Source organism: Puntigrus tetrazona, chromosome 13 (genome assembly GCF_018831695.1).
Source record: "Puntigrus tetrazona isolate hp1 chromosome 13, ASM1883169v1, whole genome shotgun sequence".
NCBI classification, from domain to species: domain Eukaryota; kingdom Metazoa; phylum Chordata; class Actinopteri; order Cypriniformes; family Cyprinidae; genus Puntigrus; species Puntigrus tetrazona.
Genome location: NC_056711.1, coordinates 10,559,212 through 10,583,893, shown reverse-complemented (window position 1 = coordinate 10,583,893; position 24,682 = coordinate 10,559,212). Strand labels below are relative to the sequence as shown.

General features: G+C 35.7%; 1 protein-coding gene across 1 annotated transcript; it reads right to left on the bottom strand.

Moving 5' to 3' along the window:
• Positions 1-72: 72 nt before the first annotated feature.
• On the bottom strand, positions 73-23,218 carry myofl (myoferlin like). The gene is made up of 53 exons (XM_043254846.1): positions 23,001-23,218; positions 22,175-22,230; positions 21,988-22,079; positions 19,265-19,373; positions 19,073-19,172; positions 18,324-18,478; positions 18,107-18,235; positions 17,813-17,875; positions 16,971-17,021; positions 16,794-16,824; positions 16,543-16,658; positions 16,021-16,147; positions 15,824-15,927; positions 15,660-15,728; positions 15,441-15,484; positions 15,232-15,314; positions 15,019-15,057; positions 14,565-14,689; positions 14,212-14,325; positions 13,900-14,077; positions 13,686-13,810; positions 13,489-13,598; positions 12,839-13,031; positions 12,523-12,678; positions 11,543-11,674; positions 11,263-11,426; positions 10,163-10,277; positions 9,337-9,439; positions 8,971-9,107; positions 8,661-8,825; positions 8,321-8,408; positions 7,505-7,582; positions 7,231-7,412; positions 6,988-7,146; positions 6,263-6,364; positions 6,021-6,182; positions 5,156-5,321; positions 4,888-4,961; positions 4,533-4,631; positions 4,275-4,403; positions 3,876-4,031; positions 3,681-3,772; positions 3,418-3,588; positions 3,173-3,321; positions 2,409-2,548; positions 2,216-2,304; positions 2,043-2,138; positions 1,565-1,706; positions 1,378-1,477; positions 1,100-1,278; positions 898-1,007; positions 658-805; positions 73-527 (listed from the first exon to the last, which is right to left on the bottom strand). Exons 1-53 carry the CDS (start codon positions 23,086-23,088, stop codon positions 492-494), a joined length of 6,120 nt encoding a protein of 2,039 aa, XP_043110781.1. The 5' UTR covers positions 23,089-23,218; the 3' UTR covers positions 73-491.
• Between the last annotated feature and the right edge of the window lie 1,464 nt (positions 23,219-24,682).

Sequence of the window (24,682 nt, the reverse complement as noted above, 5' to 3'; positions counted from 1 at the left end):
AATTGTCTACTATTATTAATTATTCTGAATTTGTATATTATCAATATTTACTAATGATATTATATACAAGTATACAAGAAATAGTTGTTTAATGCATAATGAACAACAAAGAAGTTCGTAGTTTTTAGTTACGTAACATTGCATTCTTAAAATCTTGTTGTAAATAGTAACTTCTACAATAGATGGGCTGTATAAATCACATAATTCTACAACAGAAAAACATTGCAACATAAGCATAAATCTAATCTTGTACAGTATATTATTAACAAAGAAAATAAACATTGTCAGGAATTGGAAATCAAACAAATATAGTGCAATCTCTCTCAGCAATGTAATCTGTCAACCCAGTGTTGCCTACAGAGAAAAAAAAATAGCACTTGGTTTAGGTTATACATTCAAATATTCTTTTTTAGGAGAAAATACATAAAAATGACATTTCCGCTGGTTGTGTCTCACTGCAGGTCACTGCGCCAATATCTTGATAATTCCATTTAATACGGCTTCACGATTTTCATGGAAATGTAGTTCTGTAATTAAAGGGCAAATTTAGACATGCATTATTTTGATATACAATACACATTATTATATAGATATAGATATACAATATACAGTCATTCTTACAAGTACTTATTTATCAATAATAATATCTGGACTTACAGGGAAGGAATACAAGAGGATTCCAATAAACAGGACCACAAGTATGAGAATAATGAGTCCAATGAAGAGCCATTTGTATCTGCGCCATACTATGAATTTCATTGTCTTGCATGGATTTGTGAACCAAAGGAAGGAAGTATCTGGACGGCTGTTTAAACATGTTACAAAATACAGTATTACTCACATTGTCAAATCAACATAATATTAATAACGAACGGCCGAACATTGATATTTTCATACTTTGGAGGATCTAGTTTAGGGTTCATGTTGGGTTCATCTCTTCCTTTCCCAGCTGGCCTCTCTTCTGCCTCCTTATCTTCCACCACTTCCAATGTCATCTCTACTTTACCCTAACGCCACAAAGAAAACAGTCTTTATCATTTGTACTGCACATATGCAGTGTGTATCATGCATCTTATTTTTATCATCTAGTTACACCCACAGCCAGGATTTTTTTGCCATCTTCCTCCATGGCACAAGGCCACCAGCCTCTCACTGATTTCTGGGAGAAGAGTGATGATGGTGTGAGGTTTTTGCCTGTTTGGTTCAGCATGCTTAAAGAGCACTTTTCAGGGGTCTTAGCTGGAGGGATGAGGTGAAGCATATCCAACTCAACCGTGCCTGTTTGAGAATCGCCAAAAAACATTACAATTACCATGAATATATGTAAAGAAAATCTAAAAAATGGTGGGTGTGTTGATTGAAAAAAAGAAAATTCACCTAAGTAGTCATCCAGGGAGAATTTGTCATTGTCCCAGATCTGAACGATCAGTTTAGGAGGGATCCTGAACTCAGTTTTGTCTAGACTCCAAAAGTGTTCCTGGAAATGAAAACACGTATGGTTTGTTGTGACTATCAATGATTGAATGTTATCTAATGTTATCTAACGCTTTTCCAAAATACCAACCTTTCTAGACACCATACACAACTGTTCAGCTGGCAAATAATCAAAGCCAAAGACAAATCTCCAGTTGAAATTTCCATCTCCATCAAGAGACCTGTAATGGACATCAGTTTTTTGCTTGTCCTCCTCCATACCAGGCATCCACCTACAAATATAAATAAACAGTATACAATATAAATATAAAAAAAATTGAAAGTACTCTTTTATACTTACCATTGCTGAATCAAAAATATAAATATTAACATAAACATAAATATTGAGAGATCGTACCATTTAAAATAATTTACTGTAATATATTTCTAGTCTATGTTAATATACGTGAAAATGTAATTTATTCCTGTTATGGCAAAAATGAATCGCTGATTAATATTTGTGTGAAAACCCTGCTACATTTATTTTAATGCACTCTTTCTGAATCCAAGTATTAATTTCTTTCAGAAAGTACTTAGTAAGCAAAAAAACATTGTAATCAACACATTACCCTTTCACATAGATGTCACTCATGTTTTCTCCTGTGATGCTGGTTTCATCCAGAATGACTTCAGTTGTGTTCCAAACAATGACTCGCAGGAAATACCTTTAATTTAAAAGGAAGCATTACAACACCAATCACACATAAGTAGTTTTACAGTAGTGAGGAAAATTAGATGGTACTTCTTGGGTTTGCGAGGAGTGATTTCACAAAGGGGTCCTGGAATACCGAGGTTTTTAGGGAATATTTCAACCCACATCTGGATTTTGCCCTAGGAAGGTGTAATAAACGTGAGCTACACAGACAGTACTCCTGGATGAACCAAATTAAAGTGTTTAATTATGTATTAGAAAAGCTGAAGATGTGGGGACTGACCTGAGAGAGAGTGGGCTGGTAGGTACTGTACAGGGTCCTGGTCTCCACGTGCTCTGGGACAAGGCCTTGCCTCCTCAACACATGTAAGCAGATTCGCTCTTTAGGTGGGCCCAGATGTGGATGGATAGTTTTATTGGCCTCTATGAGAAAGTAATATCCATTTGTGTTCTCATTGCTTATTTACTGTATTATAAAATGCTTATTTAGCAATATATACTGCAAGTTGCACACAAAAGTACAAATGCAACATACATCATATAAAGTTGTGCTGAATCAAGCAAAACGATAGTAACAACAAAGTGCCCCTTTATTTACAACTTAAGGGGTGCTTAAGGTCATTTTCAGACCACTGTTCAAAAGTTTGGGGTTTTTTGTTTTGAAAGTCCCTATTCACCAAGTCTGCATTTATTTGATCTATGTATTTGAAATATTAATCAAATTTAAAATAGCTCGGCTTTTCTTTAATTAAATGTTAAAATGTAATTGTAATAATTTATTTACTATTATCAGTGCTGAAAACAGTCACTTAATATTTTTTTGCAAACCATTGTACATTTCTTAGGATTATTTTGATGAAAAGAAAGTATGATAGATTTATTTAAAATGTATTTAAACATATTTTGAAATAGAATACAGAAATCTTTTGTAACATTATAAATGTATTTACTGACATTTGTAAATTAAAGTTGCATAACATACAAAAAACTCCAAACATTTGAACAGTAGTTTGTGTAAATAAAATATAATAGTTTGAATAAGCATACCCAGTTCGTCTAGCTTGTACTCTTTTCCTCCAAACGACAGGAAACTTCCATCATCTGCGATCTGAGGAGCAGGAACTCCTCTCATCCTGGCCAGATTGTGAAGGATCTGAGATGGTTTGAGCTGGTCCCTCCACTGGTTCACCCCAGATCTTTTCCAAACATATATATCAAAGAGTACATGAATATGTCTAGGAATGATATCAAAACTGTATGTGAAATAAGTGGCTAGTAAGATAAACACTTACACACAGTAAGATTTTGGGATTCCACAATGTGAGCCGAACCGAGAAAGAAGTCGGTTCTCAAGGTCTATGACCGTTTCCCCAACCTTCTCATCCGCGCTAAGCAGGTCATAATCATAGACGGAGATCTTCAAGTCCTTGTCTTGTGGAATGTAGCCACTCAGTTCAAACACTCTGTGAACATATTTTAAAATAGTGTTTTTTAAAAATCCCAACAGAAATACACAAATATCTGTGAGGTAATGCATAACTTGTCATATTTTTACCTTCCAAATTCTGGATTTAGAGTATTTGGTTTGTAGTGATCTCTGTCATCGATAGTTTTCTTCCCCAGAGAAATCTTTATGTAGGGATCGCACTTCATAATGAAATCACACGCACGTTACAAAAATGTCAAACGTGATGCTTTGTGAACCATCAGAATCTTTAACTGTTTTAATGCAAACTGGCTAAATACTCACCATGCCATTGTTGTCTTTGGGCTGCAGGTCCAGGCAGCGTATGATGTAGATTCTGACCAGGCACTCTTGGGGACAGCTCTCAGGCAGTTCCCTAAACTGCCGAGGTGGGTCTAAGACATTTGGGTCATCTGATAAGGGATACACTCGAAACGACCCCTGTGAATATGGTCATACTATATCAACAAGGAAAACTTTCTTAGTTAGACTCCCACTAGATGGCAGTCTAATGTAGCGTGTGTCCTAATGTGTCCTCTACTTGGACCAAACCTGCAACCTTTGTGTTAACAACCTAGATATTTGGCAGCCTAGATAATGACAAGGGAACCGCCACCCCTTATAAAAAAGGCATTCAATAGAAAAGCGAAGGAAGCTCATGCATAGCTGACTGGCTAGACTTGCCTTGAACTCTCCAACTACAGAGGGGTCGTCCTCCTCATCCTCGGTTTTGCCCCTCTGTAACTTAAATGTAGTGCAGAAGTCTGTTAGCCCTCTGAATTCTGGGACCGCCTCAAGCTCGGAGTTGAAGACCTGAAACAGACGTGTACTTTTAACACTGTTCAATTAATTATATGACAATAATAATACCTTATCTGCTTTGAAACATAAGCAGGATGCAAACATCCACACAGGATGGTAAGATCGGGCAAGCAAACTCACTGTTAAAGTGTCATATCCTTTCTGGAGATAAGGGCCACATTTTTCATGCTCGTTAATGGAGGCATAGAATTTGCTCCACCAGTCCACCGTATCCTCTTCCTGCAATAGGTTGCGGCATAATAGAAGTGAGTTTGGCTCTAAGATGCTGTAACAATGTGTCTGCAGCTAATCACCACATAACAGCATAGTTTCCAGACAGTTATATAATGACAGAAAATGATTTTTTTTTCTGCTGGTACTGGGAAAACCACAAATTAGTAGCAACATAAAAGCAGATGAAAACCTATTATTGTATGGTTACACGTTTATGAAATTACTCTGGAAACAATTAGCCTTTCGGATCTGTTCACTGTACCTGTTTAGAAGGGCTGGGCATTCTGCCCCCCATATCAATGACAACATCTCTGGGAGCTGACGCCATCATGGCCACTGAGACAAAATTATACAGGAGATAATTACATTTTGTATATATATGGAATAATGGCTGCTAAATATTCACATTAGCCATACGTATGTGTGTGTGTGTGGCCTTAGTAAGCATAAGAGACTTCTTTCAAAAACATTACAATTATTCTTATCAATTAAAAATTTATTTGAATTATATTATATATTATATATTTTACCCTTGGCAGACATAGCCATTTCAGTGGTGCTTATGAAAGGATCGCATCTGAACTCTTCCAGGGAGTTTATAGTACACTGTCCAACAACTGGTTTCCGACCAAAGGGCCTGTGGTCAATAACTTTGAGGACAATAGGTGGAGTGTATATCTCATCTTTAGGCAGAAGCTGAAGAGAGAGAGAGATTGTTAAGATTCTGTTTGTCCAAAACCAACAAAGCTTAATTTACAAACACAGTTATTTAGTAATGTTTGGTGTTTTTAATTCTCTCCGTATGTAATGGGATCGAAAACATGCTTAAATCTCGAAGCAGGGCAGAATTATTATAATCTAGACTCTTGGGTCACATGGTCTTTTAAAAGCAAGATTTGAGATTTGTGTCTCGAGTGAGCTCAGAGTTGTTCTGTGTTGCTACAATGTTCTGGATGGTTTCTAGATCATGGCTAGGGCACTCTGGGTGGTCTCTTACTGATCTATGCCACAAAAAGCCCACACTAAATTCTTAGTATTCTTAGTCTATGCCGTTTGTTTCTAGCTCATTTTATCATTTGCAAATATATTCACTTAGCAGATCTATACACAACAACAACAACAATGCCTCATACTATAATTTGTGTTAAATTTAGCAAGCACAAAGGATGAGTTACACATCGAAGTTCATTCAAATCTCAAACCATTAAAACAAGCAATAGCACAGCTTGCCTTACCGAACACTACTAATTATCATTGTGGGAAGCTGGAAACAGAACTGAAGATCACATGTGGCACAAATCCTTCTATGTTTTCTTTTGCATACAGAGTCATTTCAACAATTCCAATATTTTAGGCTAGCAAAAGCTATTATTTTAGCTTAATTTAGTAGCGTACCACTTTGAGGAACAGGACAGATCCAGGGAAGTTGGGATTTTTCTTGATGTTTTTGATGATGGCAGTCTGAATAGTCTGCCCTCCACATTCAACTATAAGGCTGGGGGAAGACACTGCAGCCAGCTGATATGCCTTCATGTTTCTTAAACCCCAGGCCAGGATCTGTCAAAACACACAGCATGAGACACTGGCAGCAATTTTGTTTGGTTTTAGTGCATTGTTGGTAAGGGTGACTGCATTACCTCGACTGCAGTGAGCTGCACCACAGGCCGGATCCCCTGAGGAACCATGTACAGATTCTCACTTCTGCGAGGTGGGACCAGGGGAAGGTTAACGTCATTTGCCTGAGGTCAGCATGAACAGCATAGTGGATAAGCAAATGATAATGTTACTGTGGTTAAGAGACACGCTAATGGCGACAACAGTTATGTCACTTGGTAAAACAGCTATTCCCTAGCTGCATGTTTCCTTGGTAGTGATGATTTAGCTAAATTTTCCAAAACATACTGGCTACACCCTGCGAATTTGAAACTGCAGACACTCCTATGATACAAACAGTATTTAAATCATATGAGGATCGTATCATATGAGGACAGATGACAGGGACTTTTCTGCTAAAACGTATTTACATCAAACAATAGCAAACAACCATATGTGTTTATGTTTACCCTATAAGAAAAAAAAATTACAATTGAATTTAATAAATTAAAATAAAACAAAAAATAAATTATTAGAGCTATTCCATTTAGTTGGCAATGCAACATTTTTGTTTAGTTTAAGTTGAAACTATGAATGCTAAAACTAAAACCTTTTAATGTTAAAAAAAACAATGTGACAAAAGCATTAACTAAAATTAAAACAAAAGCTAAAAATATAAAATAAAACTATAATCATGTATAAAATTACTAAACTAACACTGACATGTAGAGGGAGAAATAACCAAAGAGCAAGTAAGAATAAAAACAACCTTATCTTTAAGCAAGAGCTCAGCTGCCACCAGCATTTCTCCTGCATTTCGTCCCTTCAAGGTGATGGGGAACCACAAGAGTTTAGTTGTTAATGTGGTGGCAGGAATCAGCTTCACTATTGCAGGACACGTGCATCGGCCCATCGGCTCATCCTTCCCCTGCAACACATCCATGGATCAAGATCAAAGCATGTAGTGCTTCTTGAAGATTCTCTGAAAGGCCCGAGAGACATAGAGACATACCACTTGGTCATTATCATAAACCTCCAGAACCACACTGGGTGAGCTATGAGAGATGGCCTGAGGGTCTCCGTAGATCTCAATGTCATCAAAAATAAGAGTTTGGTCCCATGTGGGGTTGAGACTGGACTTAACAATCTCTGTTGTTTTGCTGACATGCAAGAATGACACATGTACATAGGGATCTGGGAAAAACAAAATACTAGTCAATTAGTACAAAATTTACAATAAAAACATGTGTACGATGAATTGTGTTCATATCACGTAAATAAGTCACCAGAAAAGCTGTCTTTGTCCATAGGCAAAAGATTCTTGGCTTGATATACATAGACTCTGAGATGGTAGATGAACGACTCTGTTGAGACAAATGTTGATTTGAGTTTGTATTTTATTACAAAGTGTCTTGCACCTAGCACACTGACAAATTCACAAGATACAGTTACAGTTAACAAATACAGTCACATTATTAGATATAAATTGTGAAATGTAAAGACACAACTACAAAAAAAATAAAAATGGCAAATAAACTCACGGCTGTGAAATCTAATTTAGTTTTTTACTCCAATCTGTATAATGAAAGAAAATTTTTATTTTCCAAATATGCTTTACCTGATAAAGCTGTAATACTGAATTAACCACTGTTTGTTTATTACCATGTGAAATTCTAAACTATTTGAGATACAATAACTTTTAAATGTGACTGACTGTAAATACACTCGACAATGTTACAAAAGATTTTTCATTTAAATAAATATTGCATGTTATAATTCATGTTAATGAAAAGAAATCTTTAAAACGAGCATATTAGAATTACAATGAAGGCTACAGTAATGGTTGCTGAACTTGAGAATGCTAATGTACAGTAACAATTTAAAACATTATAGTTTCCATGTAATTTCTGCCATGCAGCACAGCTGAATTTGGTATAATAATATCATTAATCAGCATGACTCAGGATTTCTATTGGCTAACTAACTGCTGTTGTTGCTGTTTGTTTGTTTAGAGGAGTGGTGTGTTAGTCTTAGAGATATAATCAGTGTAAGGAATTTAGAAGGAGTTCTTTAATCAGAAGGGATGAATAAACATTACTTACTGTCAAATCTGCAAAACACAGTGGGTGTGTTGGCACCAAAGAGTTTAGCCGTGTCTTTTTTGCTGCCTTTCTCGTCCTCATCTATTCCCTATAAGGAAACAAAAACAAGTAAGGAAAAGGTGGCTTTTAACATCCTTCAAAAAGTAGTTGTAAATATAAGTCATGCCATTTTTCATCTTTTTAGACATAAACTACAACCACAGAAATGGTTCAAAAACAGACACTAATTAAATCACTTTTAATCCATTTAATAAATGAAATAAGTCCAAGTTTTTGCGCTAACCAAAACAAGAATCTAATTCACTTTTGTTTTTTGATTGAAGACAATAAATAGCCTTACCAAAGCCCCTTCCAGGTTAAAGATAGCCGATGCGCCCACACGTTCAGCTGGTGCCATTTTCCTCCTCCAGCGCCTGCGGCGGGATGTGTCCGAAGAACGCTCCTTTCTGTGAAACTTCCAGCCAATCAGAGACGAGTATTCCCAACCATCACCGATGTCTTTTTTCTGTTGTGAAAACATTTATTATACATACTTCTGAGAATATTTGACAAATGAGTTTCAAGAGAAAGCCAGTCGAGTGAAAGTTAAAATGGCAAAAATCTGCAAAATGACGACCGACTAAAAATCTGAAGGTATAATGAGCTCTCACCTCTGTAGTGGGTGTGTCTGATATCTTCCTGCGGGGTCGGACCAGTCTTTTTCTGCGATGAATGTGGTACATTTTCTCAGCAGCAACCCAGGATCTGGGCTTATCATCAGGAGGAATGGTGACACCATATTCCCATCCTGACGTTCAGTTCATACAAAAGAAAAACAGATGTTTACATACTGGTAAATAACCATCTTCCTGGATTACTCCAGTCTTCAGAGTCACAAGGTATCTTGTCATTACTAATCTTAAAAACAACTGTGCTTCTTAATATTATTCTGGAAACATTTTAGAACACCATTGATTTGAAACTTAAATCTTCTGTAACATAACTGGCTTTTAATACTGGGAGCTAGAATTCCTGACCTTTCTCATCCACTGCCCTGTTGATGTCAAAATTCCAGTCATCTTCCCAAATCCATCCTGGAGGACACTCAATCTCTTGAGGGGCCTGGGCCTTCTCTCCATTCTGCACAGAACAAATTCCATCATTCAACCCTTGAAGTGGTCATTCACCCAAAAATGACAATTCTATCATTGTTTACTCACCCTCATGTTTCTCCAAACATAAATAACTTTCTTTCTTTTGTGGAGAAATGTGACATTTTGAATAATTTCAAGAGCATTTTAAGTAAACAAAGACCATAAAAGTACCATAAAGGTATCATTATTCAGTCTTCTGAAGCCGTACAGTATAGTTTGGTGTGATGAAAACAAACTGAAATTTAAATGAACTCTTATTTGCTGAATAATGTTATTGGCCATTAACTCAAAAACTGAGCTAGTGAGTTGAACTCGAAAACCTAATCAGAAGATATCAAATAGATAAACCGTTTATTTTCATTAAAAAAATCCATGATTCATTCATGAATCATTTATCACTGCTTATCTCATAAAAGCTATCATATTAGTTGCACTGAAACGTTGACACTACAACTTTGACCGTTGATAAATGATACGTTTATTGTGCTTCGTAATTAAAAAGATGATTTGATATTCATCAAAATGGCCCCTTTTTTCCACATAAAGAAAATTCAGACATTGAAAAAAATAAAACACAAAAATGAGTCAGTAATTCACTTATCAGAGTTTTGCAATTTGAGGCCAGAGGAAGTTGAGAAAAATGTGGCCGCTTCAAATTTCCGTACTATATTCAGAATAGTGTGAAATTAAAAGTTGCTGGTTTTCTCACCACATCAGTAAAAGGTTCAGCAGCAGGTTTCCATTCACCACCAGGAAAGCGAGTTTCATTTTGGTAGACCTCGTCTGTGAATTCAGAATGGCCTGCGTCAGCCTCTGTAAGCAAACTGAGTCAAGCACAGAACACACAGCTGGGCCATTAGCAACACTTCTATTTCAGCACACACAAAACAGTCAAACAAATACTGAGCCAAGGCCATGACACAGTACAGGGTTGGGAGTGGGGTCAGTGTAAGAGGCCTGGAAGAGTAAAAAATGATCTGACTATATAAACACAGTGGAGAGAGCCTAGCAGAGAGACTGTTTATGTTACAGCAGGGCCGAAAACGGCTATGCCAACTTCCACAATTTCCTCTAATTGTGTGCTAGAAAGAGCTAAATAGACCCACTTTACTTCACATTGACTACTGTGCAAAGTTTTAAACAAGTTTTTCTTTTTTAATTTAATTCTTTCTTAATAAATTAATACTTCCATTTGACAAGGATGTTCCTTGTTCTTTTAATGTGACAGTAAAGATGTTTATAATGTTACAAATTTATCTTTCAACTAAATGCTTTAATTATTTATTAGTGAATCCACTGTTTTCCAAGAACATAAAAAAATAGTTTTTAACACTGATAATATTTAAGAAATAAATTTTTTAGCAACAAATAATTGCCATCACAGTAATAACTACATTTTAAAATATATTAAAACATAATTATAATTAACTGTAATATTTCTTATTTTTACCACATTCATTTTTTAAAGGGTTTGTACCTATCCTATTCAAAGGAATTTACAGAAAATGGCACAATACCTTAGTATAAAAATATTTCAAAAAAGTAAAAATTATTTTACTCATTATACAAATTGTTTATTTTTTGTGTAATATTGTAACAATGTTTAATGAGGCTTATTTTTAAAATTTAATTTACATAATTTTGCATATTAAGTGTATTAATGGTGTATAAGTAATTTAGATTTTTAACTGAAAAAAGGCAAAATACTGATTAATACTTTTTTCGTAATGCAGTGTAATTTAAGCTGAATGGGTGCTAAAAGGTAAGTTCAATACTCATACTGAAAATATGCAGTCTTATATGGCTTACCCGCGCTCAGGGTCAATCCTCCAGTCTCCTTCCCACTCCCAGCTCCGGGGAGGCATGAAACGTTCCTGCTTCAGTTTTACTTTTCCTGTCACATCTGAAAACTTATGCCGGCCAACTAGACCTGTGGTTCCCCACTTCCCAAAAACCTGAGCCTGATTCTCATACTAATACAGGAGAACAGAAACGATCATCTTAGTGTTGTTAAAGGGAAGTGCCACGCAACAGTCCACAACACATTTCAATATTATATAAGTTTCACTTCAGGTTTACTTTTACTAACCATCTCTGCATAGACACTGAATGTTCCCTCTGCAAAGCTGTTGAACTTCTTCTCATGTGCAGACAGGCCCAACCACATGTTCACACGCAGCTGCACAGGGATCTTCAGACCTTTGTTTTTGTCCATTGGGTACTAAAAACAACAAGCTTACCTTTAATCCTTCTTTTTTTTTTCAAATGAATCTGGGTTATTAGAAAATAATGAGGAAATGGATTTGGGAATTGTGATCTAGACACAAACCGATATTGCCTGCATGTAAATTCAAGCTACCCTCAATCTAACTTTTTATTTCAACCTTGTTTTAATAAATATATGTAACCGTGTGCACTTTTTTACAGTAGTTTCAAAGAGAAATGTTTACTAAGTGGCACTAAAACAATGGTTGAACTCACTCATGAACCCTGGCACATTTATATTACATTCATATATAAGTATGTATTACGGCAATTCTGATTTGAAATATCCGTGGACTGTTGCTAAAATGATGCTTAATGCTTAAAACTGTTGGAAATATGCCCTACACCAAATCCAACCCTAAACCTACCTAATAACGTTAACACAAGCAAAACTGATATAAAAATGCATTTGTTGATGCAAACGTGCCATTACAACTTCCTTTGGTCAAACCGTAGTTACACAGGATTCGAACTGGAGCTCCATACTCCATGAGCTACCGAATAAACCTACCATCTATCAAGACCCACGGATTTGAAGCTGGATGTGTGTGATGCTAACGTTCAGAAGCATCAGTTTTGAAATATGCCAGCATATTAACATTGTTTGAAGTCATAACATGGCATTCTTCAAGTATTTATGTGAAAATTACACTTTATTAATCAGAACTATGTAGATTTGTGTGAAAAGGAATAAAAGGTGTCAGAGTTTTACTGCCTCTAGTGTTCATTTTTTTTGAAACTGCGGAGATATGTACTTATCGGTAGGTATTTCGTGTATTTTTCGTGTAGGTATTTTTTTTTTACCTGCATAAAGATGCTTTGCGTCTTGCCGCAGTACTTGCCGATGGCCTGCTCGCTGTGGGTGGAGTAGAGAACCTGATTGGCTGGGATTCGGGCAAAGGCCACACGTTTCTCCCCTCTCAGCATCCATATGATTACATCAGGCATACTGTTCTGAGGCTGTATTGTGAATTTAAACAAACATGTTCACAAAAATGCTCATAGGGTTTTTGATTATGTATATATAACCTCTAGATATACAACATTCCCTTTTGCTTACAAACATAACTCAGTGGTATGAGATAAGTGTCACAGGAGGCAATGGGAAACAATGGCAAACCTCCTCTGTGATCTGCTGTAGTCGCTCCAGCCAGTCCTCTATATCAGACATTGTGGCTCTAACATCAACAGCCTCCTCCCTCATGCGAATAGCCGCCTCTTTGACACTGGCCATGGTTTTGTCACGCAGATTCTTGATCTGAATATCAAGTGCTGTCAGATTCGGCTTGCCCTCCAAATCTGGCAGCTGGTAACTAATAGCAACAAGATTAAAATTAAACACATGTCTGACATTGTAAGCAAATAAAGTTAGTCACAAGGCGGTGTTCATTTTCACATTTTTACATGTTATACTTTTCGATGTTGTTTTGGTCAATGCTATTTTAATTCAGTCAGTATTTTACTTTAATTCAGTCAATTCAGTCATATTTATTCATTTTAGTCCCTGAAATGGCGCATAGTAATAGTTTGGGTGTTTTTTTGATCGTGCACATTTTTTCAATTGGTTTATTAAATATGAATCAACATTATTTGATTATCATCACAATGCATATATCCCATCGTGTCTTTGTTATTATTATTGACAAAATAAAAAATTCTGTCACCAGACAACTTTTGCAGTAATTTTGTTGTCGAGTTCAACACTGCTCCAAGGGCAATTCTAAGTAATAAAACAGAGGAAGATAAGAAAGTTTAGCCTCTGGGATTTACCTGGAAAGGTCATCGATGAGTTGGGTGATAAGTTTCAGCCAAATCTCAGCTAGGCGAGAGTCAGACACTTTAGCCAGAAGCGCCGTTTTCAGAGAGACAATGTTGAATTGCTAAAGAAAGAGGCGTACAAAATATGTGACTGTTCTGGATTGTCTATCTGTTTCGCTCCGTGGCATAAAAATGCACTAAAATCATACCAGTCTGTCAGAAATGTAGAGAATGATGTTCACCGCATCCAAGCGGTGACTTATTTCCTCCCAGAAAGATGTGAGAATAACAACAGGTTTAGAATCAGCCCAGGGCAAGTAATAATAGTGATTTCCTGTGGAGAAACACAAACAATTATGAACAAAATAATGCAAGTCTCAAGCGGCTCACGACTGGACTATTTGTATCCGTTGAGAAACTCACCATCAAAAACAGCACAGCTAAACTGAGTGGTGGAGGCCAGAGGTTTGCATGTGGAGTCCAGTTTATTTCCATAGTTTCCGATGCTGACCTCAAACTGAATGGGTTCTCCAGGCTCCTGAAGCATGCAGGCACTGTGGAACACGGCACATAAGGAATACTTCCTCCTCCGCTGGTACTTCTGCACAATTAAAGTACGTAAAAAAGCAAGACTGTAATCTCAATACCCTTTAGTCTTTTGTAATAAGTGTAAAAACTATATTTGGAAGAATTACTATTACTTGAAGCAATGGTGTGAAAAATGTTTGCTGTTACCTGTGCCACCAAAATGTCATCGTTTGAAATGTCTTCCACTTTCTTGTCAGCTTTGTCATCCAGTTGAGTTGAGAGCTCGATCAGAACCCTCCCCCGATAAGCCACCCCTTCCCCCTGAAACACATAGACCGGGTTTAACAGCTCTGACAACTGCCACAGATTGTGCAATTCAACAAACTGACGGCTGTGTCTACTGTTTGTTCATTGTTTTTTTACGCAGAGCAAACAGTGCATAAAAATAATATTATCTTAAGTCATGGTTTCCTTCTCAGATTGTTGCTGGGGTTGGTCAGTATTTATTATGTTTATATCGTAGCTCTCACCAATCCAACAGAGCAGATTTTTTTGCTCACCTTGCCATAATTCAGATCCTCGTATGGGTCAGGTAGGCCAGTAAATTCTCTTGGACTTCCATAAAGGTTAACATAACAAGGCCCAAAAGCTGGAAGAAACCCAACCTCAGATTCTGTGGTGTCCACTGAAAAAAAAGAAAAAGAAAAAATGGTTGTACATACTTTGAGATGACTTAAAAATCATAAAATATCGATACTTCATTAAAAATGCAAATGTATATCCAATTTTAACTAATTTGTGTCAATTAATTAACTAATTTGTGCAAAAATAATGATTGAAAACTGTTTTTTAAACACTTTTCAAACTGAGTTATTTTATTTTTAAGTAAAAGCATAATTTTAAAAAGTATACTTTTTACTAAAAACATTTAAGTTAAGCATACTGTATTAATAAAATAAAATAAAATAAAATAAAAATGAGAGATTTATTAATATTTAATAAGATTCACAATACCATTAAAGGAAGGAGGCAGCCCATTTTCTGAAGGTGATTCTGGTGAAGAAATTGGATTTTTTATACAGGATAGATACTGTTTGACAGTAAACTTTTATCTGAAAGTTCTGTTATGCAAGTTCTCATTTAAAATAAAGTTTTTTTTTGTGAAGGTAGAAATTCTGTGATACTTCATTAATATTTCAAATCTGCACCACATGAGAAAAACCCTACCCTCAATTTCACCCCCAGATGATGCTATTTTCGTCAGATTAAGGTAGGTGGTCCCAATAACATCATTCCTTGACAACCGATCCCTGTAAAAAACAAGAATCATAAGTCCACATCTGCGCATTATAATATATTTCATTTCTATAGGATTTTGTGACATTGAAGACTGGAGTAATTACCGCTGAAAATGATCGGTCACATAAAGAACTTACCAGTCCAATACAGTAAGTTTGATGCGTTCACACATTGATGGGAACTAAAAGGAAAGATTGAAGAAATATTCACTTGTTTGTAAGACTTCAGCCCCCGCTGATTTATAAAGCATTCTAAGCATTTTACATAGAAATTGTTACGTTTTGATTTAATGAATCTGATACGTATTCATTTTCATTAACCTATTAACATAGTTTCCAGGCTAGCACCCTTCCTACCTTAACCTGCAGGTGAATCAGCTGATTCCACTCTGGATTAGCATTCTTCTCTACGATCTTAGTACAGACCTTAAAAACCAAAATAAAGCAAGTCATCACAATTCTGTGCCAGTCAATCAGTCATATTCTTTAGCAAACATCAATAACACATGTCGTGTCTTTACCTTTTTGCCAGCAAAACTGACTTCTAAAAAAGGATCCACCAAATTTTTCTTTTCATCTGTTCCGCCAAATATGTTTTTTACTGTCTGGGCAAATGCATCATCCACTGAAAATGACAAAAGATGCACGTTAAAGACCGTGGGAATAAAAATAGGAGAATATACTGTAGAATAGCAGCTGTGCGTCGCCTAATGATTACTTTGCGGCATGTCTTCAGCACGGTAGATCTTTAGACTCAGCGTAGCCCATCGTAAAGCAACTCCAGCTGGCAGCAGCAAGTTACTTTCAATGTCATCCTGTTCCTCATTGGCCTCTCGCTTTTCCACCTGACCAACAAATTAATCAGAGATTAACAAACATAGTTTGTTGGTAAATTTTGGTAAAATCCAGTGTAACATTAATTATTTTATTTGTATTATTTTAAAATGTGTTTTATGCTGAAAATTAAATACAAAATGTCCATATTTGCACAATCTATAGTATTTGGTTCCTCATTTTGAACTGAATTCAAATTTAGGAACTGAAAAACATGAATTATAATATTTCTGGCCTTTTTACCCCTTGAACAGCATAGATAAGACAACAATCTTTCAAAAGGTTCTTGTGTCAGGACTTAAACCTGGGTCACTAGAGGTACAGTTGTGTTTATATTCAGAGCATTGCCCATAAGGCTGAACTGTTTTGTTGTTTAAACTGATGTGATGTGTACTTGGGAACGTACCGGTAGCTCGTCTCCGGTGCCTACTATGAACATACTAACTTTCAGGTAACCTCTGGCTCCAGAGATTGAGTCATCAGGGTCACTCAGCAGTAACCATTTCCTCATGATTGCATGCCCTGTCAGAGACACACCACAGAAAAAAGGTCACGCTAATATGATTATGTATTGGGGTGAGAAATTTTTAAATGTTTAACCGTTACACAATTTTCATTGTGTTGCACAACTTAACAGTTCAGAAACTCTTCACATACCAGGCTCATCATAGACATAGCCGACGTCCAGCTGTTGAATAAGGTTTGAAAGAATTTGTAAAGCATTCTTTAGAAATGCCTAATATGAATAAGATATAAGGTACTAACCAAGTCATAAAACATGGTAAATATATACAAAAATGACATTACGATTGCATAGATTATATGAAAGTATACCTTAAACTCTCCCATAAGACTGTCTGCTCTGAGGGAGTATGCATTATAAACCTAGATTTAAGAGAGAAATATATCTATTAAAAGACAGATAGTAAAAAGCTGCATCCATGGTCTACATATAATATGAACTAGAGAACTTTCTTAGCAGCAAATATAAAGCTATTTACTCATCTTGGTTTGATCTAGGAACAACATTGGGTAACACTTTCTATGAAGCCTGTATTATAATGCATTATAAGCATATTCATAAGGCATCATAATTAATGCATATATATATATATATATATATATATATATATATATATATATATATATATATATATATATATATATATATATATATAACTTTATCATTTGTTGTATCATCTCATGAATATTTCAATGTTCAATGTATTATAATATTTACTTATGCGTGGTTATAGCTTTTAAGAAAATGATCATTTATAATACACATTCATCCACTTTTTCAAATATAGTAGATTTAATATGGGTGTTAAAAATAATTCGTTTTATAAAAAATCTTACTCTCAAAAGTTATAATCAGAATTATGTAAATATTATAATGTATTAGAATAGTTTTAATGACTATTCAAGTGACGTTATAACACATTGTAAGTTTTAAATGCATTATGCATTCATTATAACGCCCCTTATAATGTGTTGTAAATACAGGCTTCGTAAAGTGCTACCCAAAATTGTTATCAACCAGTCAGTGTCTTCAGATTATAATACTAGGCACAGGGTTGGGAGCTATGATTGATCGGTTGATAGAATGCGGATTAAGGAAAATATTATACTTTTAGAGATCGTATTGTGTCAGGATCATCTCAAGACCATCTTACCCGGATCATGATGCTCTCATCAAAAAGTTCAGATGGCAACATATTGACATTGTAGAAGAAAATCTGTGGGAAACATCATCTAAATTAAATTATATTCACTACACAGTACTCCAACAGGCCATTCAATGCTAATACAAATAGAACTTTTGGTTAAAGTAGCCCCAACTGATTATATATGTAAAACGAAGAGTTTATAAACTGTGAGAGTGACAGAAATAAAAGGAAGTGGATCAGGATGTTTTTAGCCAAAAGTGAAAGGGAAGCAGACCGATGGGCACATTAGAAGACAAATACCTCATCAAAGAATGGATTGTTTCCTCTTCGGATTCTCGTTCTGTGTGTCTGTCCGCACACACTTACTTTGACGACTGGCTTTGTGTTATTGCCGGGTAACTGTCGACCTTCAATTACTCGAATACGGATCTAAGTAAAAGCAACAATAACAATGTCAGCAGATTAAAGCTCAGCAGATTCTCAGATAGGATGTTTAGCGAGAGGAATACATACATACCTGGAAATCCTGCGGTTTGTTGGCCAATGTTTTTTGTCGCTTTCGAGTTGTACGGATCTTTTTTGGCAGTCCAGATGGAGAAACTCCAGGAGCCCCTGGCTCAGCCACATCACCTGCATCTTCATCACTATCAACACCTTTCTCCTCCTCACCAACTACAAGCAAAGCCAACAGATATATTTAAATACATAAATACGTATATGACAAATAACATAAAAAGACAAATAATGCTGACGTTTTACTTCAAAACATACTAAAACATAGTATTTAGGTGCTAATATGTAAGACTTTTAAAAATAATAATAATTTGTGCATTTAAGATACTAATATGCGCCCTTTTAGAGGTTAAATAAAATACAAAGCTGTATTGTTTGACAAGGTAATGGCATAGTGATCTCAATTTTTGCTACTGTACCTTTAAGACACCTAGATGTAAATGACTTATGTTTACTTCACAAAGCAAAGCTTGGCCGGGCTGATGAATGCTGTATATGTAGGTCTTGATATGTAACTGTGGGCAGTTACATATTAATGCGCTGATACAGCATAGTTAAAATGTGAATCATCATTATTGTTAGGCACACTCTGTAGCAGGCTCTATAGAGTGTCCTTTTCGTTTGTGAGCGATCCATTTTCAGTCTCTCATTTGCATCAGTCATTTCCATATATTATGTAAACACAAGTTCCTAAAATGTTCCTGCAGATCTGTAGGTCAGTCTAACCCAACTTAGGACAGTAATAAAAAATACCTGCAGTGTCTCCTGTTTGGCCATCTCCCATGTTTTGATCATTTGGGTTCGGGACGCTACTTGCAGGAGGCTCATAACCAATCGTTAAACTGATAGTCGCCTAATGTAGTAAATGCAGAGAAATACAGTTAGAATAATTATTGTCGATTTAGAATAAATTAGTCAGCAACATTATTTTTTGTCAATATTTACCCCTATTTCCTGTTTCTTCTCATTAATTAGAGGAATGTTCTTGGAAGGAAGAGATCTGGTCTGACCAGCAGCCAGTTCTTTAAGAGAGATCTTTGCAGAACCAATAAATCTAAAAAAGATGAAAGAGGAAAACAATGCTAAAAAAACAGCGAAGCAAACTTCAATATTTACACAAATTGGATATACTGTTTATGCAGTATAAAATCACTTCCTGAAACCTTCCATTATGAAAACTTTCTCTAGTGTTGTTTCACTATTTCATTAGTTTTTAAGCAGTGAAAAAGACAAGAGGAATTTTTAATAATGGACGTTTTTATAATAGTGTAAACATTGGAAAAACAAAGATTACATTATTTGGTTTCATTTCTGCTTTTGTCACCCAGGACAAGTCCAGTCAGAACTTTCTGACTAAGAGCTCACAAAGACACCTGAAAGAGACCATTTATAGTTTTGCAACGGCTGATGATTCAGGGTGACTTAGCTTGGGTGGGCTCAACCACCAGATTTCAACACGGGGACAATACGGATGTCAAGAATAAAACAGCATCTTCGTATTTACACAACCCTATTATTATTAGTTCATAACATTTAGAAAGCATGTCTGAATCTAAAATTCCTTCGAGTAGAATTGCAAAACCTTCAGTGGCTTTTGCATTATAGGGGGTTTTGCGGTCTTTTAATGCTTTAGAAAAAAGTATGTTATGCTGTTATGAACAAAGAAGGCTGCATTTCTTTGGTCAAAATAAAGTAAAAACTGCTAAATATTATTACATTTTACTTCTAAACTTTTATTTATATATATTTATATTTTCTATCAAAGCTGAATTTTCAGCATCATTACTCCTATCTTCAGTGTCACATAATCTTTCAGAAATCATTCTAACATGCTTACTTGGTGATCAAAAAACATTTCTTATTATTATCAATTTTTAAAAATGTTATGCTGCTTAAACTTTTTTTTAGGAATCCAGTTCAACAATTTGATGAATCAATGTACAAACATGGCATTTATTTGATACAAAAAACTTTTGTAACATTACAAAACGTCTTTACTCTCATTTCTAATGCATCCTTGATTAATAAAAAGTATTAATGTCATTTTGACCCCACGCTTTTGAACTCTGATGTACTGTATACACATGCTGCTTGTTGTGTGAGAGGCATTTTTTCTAACTCTGATTTCCGTGATACTTCTCCTTTAAATCCTGGTTACTATAAAGCAGATCCAAAAGCTTAAATACAGAGGGGAAAACAGCTGGAAGCAATTACACTACGCCAGAGACTAGGGGACAAAAACAGCGACTTCAGAGGGGGACGCCTGAGAACATCACTTATCTGTACTGCCTTATGCCTTAAGTTTATATACAGCTTGTCTAAATGTTCTGTGGAGACCCACATAAAGTGCCTCAAAGTAAAATATAAATAATTGGCATTACAAGCATTCCCATTGGTAAAACACATCCTGTTTGCACGGCACCATCACGAATGATACATTCACCATGTGGACAGGACTCAGCATCATATGTATATTAACATCGTTGTGTAACACATGGAAATTACACAGTCATGATCTGTCATAATCACTAAATCATAATCATAATCAAATAATCATACCACTTTGTGTTATGTCAAGGTTTTTGAAGACTTGCTTACTGCATTACAAACATAGTTGAGAGGGATGCTGCCATTAGTTTATCAGTTTTGGAACATAATTTTGGAGTATTTAAACCCTTTCTGTAAATACTCACTAAACACCGTATCATTTTAAAATCACATACAATCAGTGTGGTCCTCAGACACTGACTTAAAATAGCCCTAAAGAACACATCTAAAAGAAAGAAAAAAATTAAAAAATAAATCGTGCACATGATTTACTTACGAGTCAGAAACTAAAAATAAACTTCCTGAATTTTCTTCAAATTAATTCCATCTATAAAATCTCATTTTAATTCCCAAATGAGGCCAAAGGAGTCGATTTTAAAAGGAGATTGCATCATAAAGTTTTAAATGTATGTCAACACTGAAATCAAACAAGTTTAACTTTAATTTTTTTTTTTTTTACATTTGTTGCTTAGTTATTCTGTGGCCTGTGGCAACAAACAATACAAACTCCAGCAAGTATGTGCAAACATATGAAAGTCTGCAAACTAAAAAAAGAAAAAAAAAACTGTGGAGAAGTCATCTGCGTGACTCATGGAAAGTTCATTACCATGGCAGACTGTGGAGAGTAAAACTTGCCACTGGAAGAAGGAACTACATGTGTATTGAACAAGCCTTTTAAAGGACTCACCTAATGTGTTACTTTGGACCACATAGTGTTTCTCACCAGCATAATTGAGCAAGTTCAGACAAGGTGCTTAGGTGTGGCACTGATATTTTCGTTAAAGGCTTTCGTGTCTAACTCTGCACTCCACTAAATCCACAATCTCACTAACCCACTGCTACTCCTAAAAGTTCACAGTATTATACTTTTTACAAAAGTATAATACTCTGTTGGGTTTATCATTTACCCTGCAGTGATTGCAACTTTAGTCATATTTACATACAGTGTGAAATGATTGCGGGGAAACCCACTCAAGACATTCAGCAAACGCAGAATACCTCCTACGCAACACCTTCACCAGCAGAAACGTGAAGAAACACCATGACCGTGCTCACCATTTCATGGCTTGTTAGAATGCACAAAGGCCCGTACAGTGAACCATTGTTGGGTGAAAACTTACTTATCTTTTCCAATGGTTTCATAGTCTTTCACAACCACATCAACGAATGAAGAGGAATCCAGCGGGATACCTTTCAAATCAAACTCAATGATCTGAAATGGCAAAATCAGGTCTCGGTTATTCACATCTTAAATGCATTCGTTCAAACGACAACATTTAAAGGTCCAACAAAAAAGGAAACACTAACCTCATTCCAAACAGGATTTAATTCTTTGTCGATGGCTTTTGTTTTCTTTTTTTCACCTGCAAGTTAAAATGAGTGAACTGTCAAGTCTCTTTAACTGTTATGACCAAGCTACATTGCCTATTATAATATAATAAAAGCTTAAAATTTACAATGAATATATTATTCAGAATAAAATATAGCTTTATTGGTTTCATCCTTTATGCATACATTCTATTCACTTTTAAGGACTACGACGTAAACAATGTGCTATATACATGCATACCTAAAAACCTCTACCAAAGTAATATTTTATATGAATGCTGAAATAACAACTGCATATTTTCACTTTTTACAGTGTAGAGGAGGGCTGTTTTTTTCCCTAATGATGGGTCATTCCAAGCCCTTATAAGGAAGTTTGAAGCTCTTTTACACGCTCTCAGAAATAAAGGTACAAAAGATGTAGCTGTCGCGGTACTTATGTACATATTAGGTTCAAATATGTACTCTTTAATTACTAATATCTACCGCTAAGGTACCAAAACGTACCCTTTAGGTACAAACATGTACCTTTTGAAAAGGTAACGCCCAAGTGCCAGCTTTGCACCTTTATTTCTGCGTGCATGTAAACAAACATATCTCAAAAAATGAGGCAAAAACCTACGATAAAAAGGTAAGCCGCTGTCCTAAACGTTAAAAGGCATCGACATTTCAACTTTATAGATAACTCCGTTAGCTAATATAATTGCGTTCAGTTAGGTTTTCAAACGCACAATATAACCCATGAAAGCAAAAAATAAATACAAATAAAAAGTGAATACCTGTCAAAGGGGAAAGCGTGAAAACTTACCCTTGAATATGACTCCTGCTATAGGGTCTGGAATTCCGAGTGTCTTTTTAGGGATTCCTTTGGCGGATTCAACAACCACTTTCAACATGTTGCTAAAAGTTGCTAATTACTGTTGCACAGAAGACATCTAAGATCAAGTTTATCATCGAGAGCAGGAACAGTGACCATCAGAGAGAAGGAAGTGCGAGTTGGAGAGATGAGAAGCGCTGCTGAATGAGAGGAGGGACCATCCAGTTACAGGAACCTCGGACAACCGCTTTCTTCGTTTTATACAGTGAACGTAAAACGCACTGATATTTTATTTTCATGCTTATATTGCATATATGAGTTACAATCATGCTTTTTTGAGAAGCAAGAGCGATTCGGTAAGGCAAAATTAAGCTAGATTTGTGGTGATGTGGCTCTCCAAACTCTGCCAAATGGATTTAGCAGATCCGGGGGGAAACAGCGGCGATAGAAATGCATAGCAGTGAAATGTAACGAACAGTGAAGCGATTCTTTCCTGTCTGTGTCTGCGTGTATTTTCACGCGTCAAACATGAACAATTATTTGAATAGTAATTTAACTGTAGCTAGACATTGCTCCACCGCGTGGCGGCGTGATGATTTACATCGACTAATTTACATTTGTGAGACTGACATTTATTAAAAGCGATGTAGAAGTGGAGAAAAAACTAACAAATATTTGAAGTTTATCTGAATGCGAAGTGACATTTAGATGTATTTACACTAATGCAAGGAAATGGAATGATTTGACCTGCAGTTGCAAATAATATTTTGATATTTTAAACATGAAATGTTGAATACTGATATTTGTAATTTTAAAAAAAAAATTACAAGGAAATTTAAATGTAAAATTAAAAGCGCCGATATACTGATTAGCAATATTAAATAATAAAATGTATTAATTTCCTGCGAATTCAGCATTTGGCTTACGTGAACTTTCCAAAGGCAATAACTGGTGAACATAATTTACAAAAAAGTAATCAGTCAGATTGACTAGTGATTTTACCCGCCACAGTTTATTTTTGGGTGTTCATTTCAAACTCTTACTACAAAGCGGCTGCTTAGGGCCCCCAAGAGTAGCCTACATGAAATTACATTTTATTTTATTCATGATAAATTATGTCAATGGGCAATGGTAATTATAAAAAAGCGAGATATCAAATAATTAAATAATCTGTACATATCATTTTATTATTTCCACGTCCCTCCGTGTCTTTTTTTCTGAGCCTGTCTTTCTCTGGCTCAGCACCAACTAAAGCGCGTTGCGTCAAATGGTCAATTTTTAGAATAATTTAGATGTCCAATCAAATCAAAGAAAGGAATCACAAGAAGCCCCGCCTTCTAAATAAAATAGCCAATGGCTGATCTGTGATGTCAGCGTATCACCGCGTCTGTAGTTGGAAGCTATAGAAATTGCACTGAGACTTGAGTCTGGGACTGCGCATGCGCACTGACCGATCTCGCCTAAGAAATAAGCTTTTTAATAAAGCTAGGAGAATTTGATGATTCCCTATACAAGTATAGGAGATAAAAGTTGGATGCCCGAGAGCTGATTCAAAGATAGCTTCTCCTCTCAGCCATGACTTCTCTTAATGAGACTTGGACTGTATGCCCTATCATGTAGAAATAAGTTAGCATTATCAAAGTTATTTGTTTTGCAGTATTGCAGTAATTTTA

Excerpts from the sequence above, each read along its gene's own strand:
- myofl (XM_043254846.1), bottom strand. The coding sequence starts at position 23,088 with ATGTTGAAAGTGGTTGTTGAATCCGCCAAAGGAATCCCTAAAAAGACA. Across the intron at positions 18,236-18,323 it reads ACAAACCGCAGGATTTCCAG|ATCCGTATTCGAGTAATTGA; the intron begins GTATGTATGTAT and ends GCTTTTACTTAG. Across the intron at positions 15,315-15,440 it reads AAACTTACTGTATTGGACTG|GGATCGGTTGTCAAGGAATG; the intron begins GTAAGTTCTTTA and ends TGTTTTTTACAG.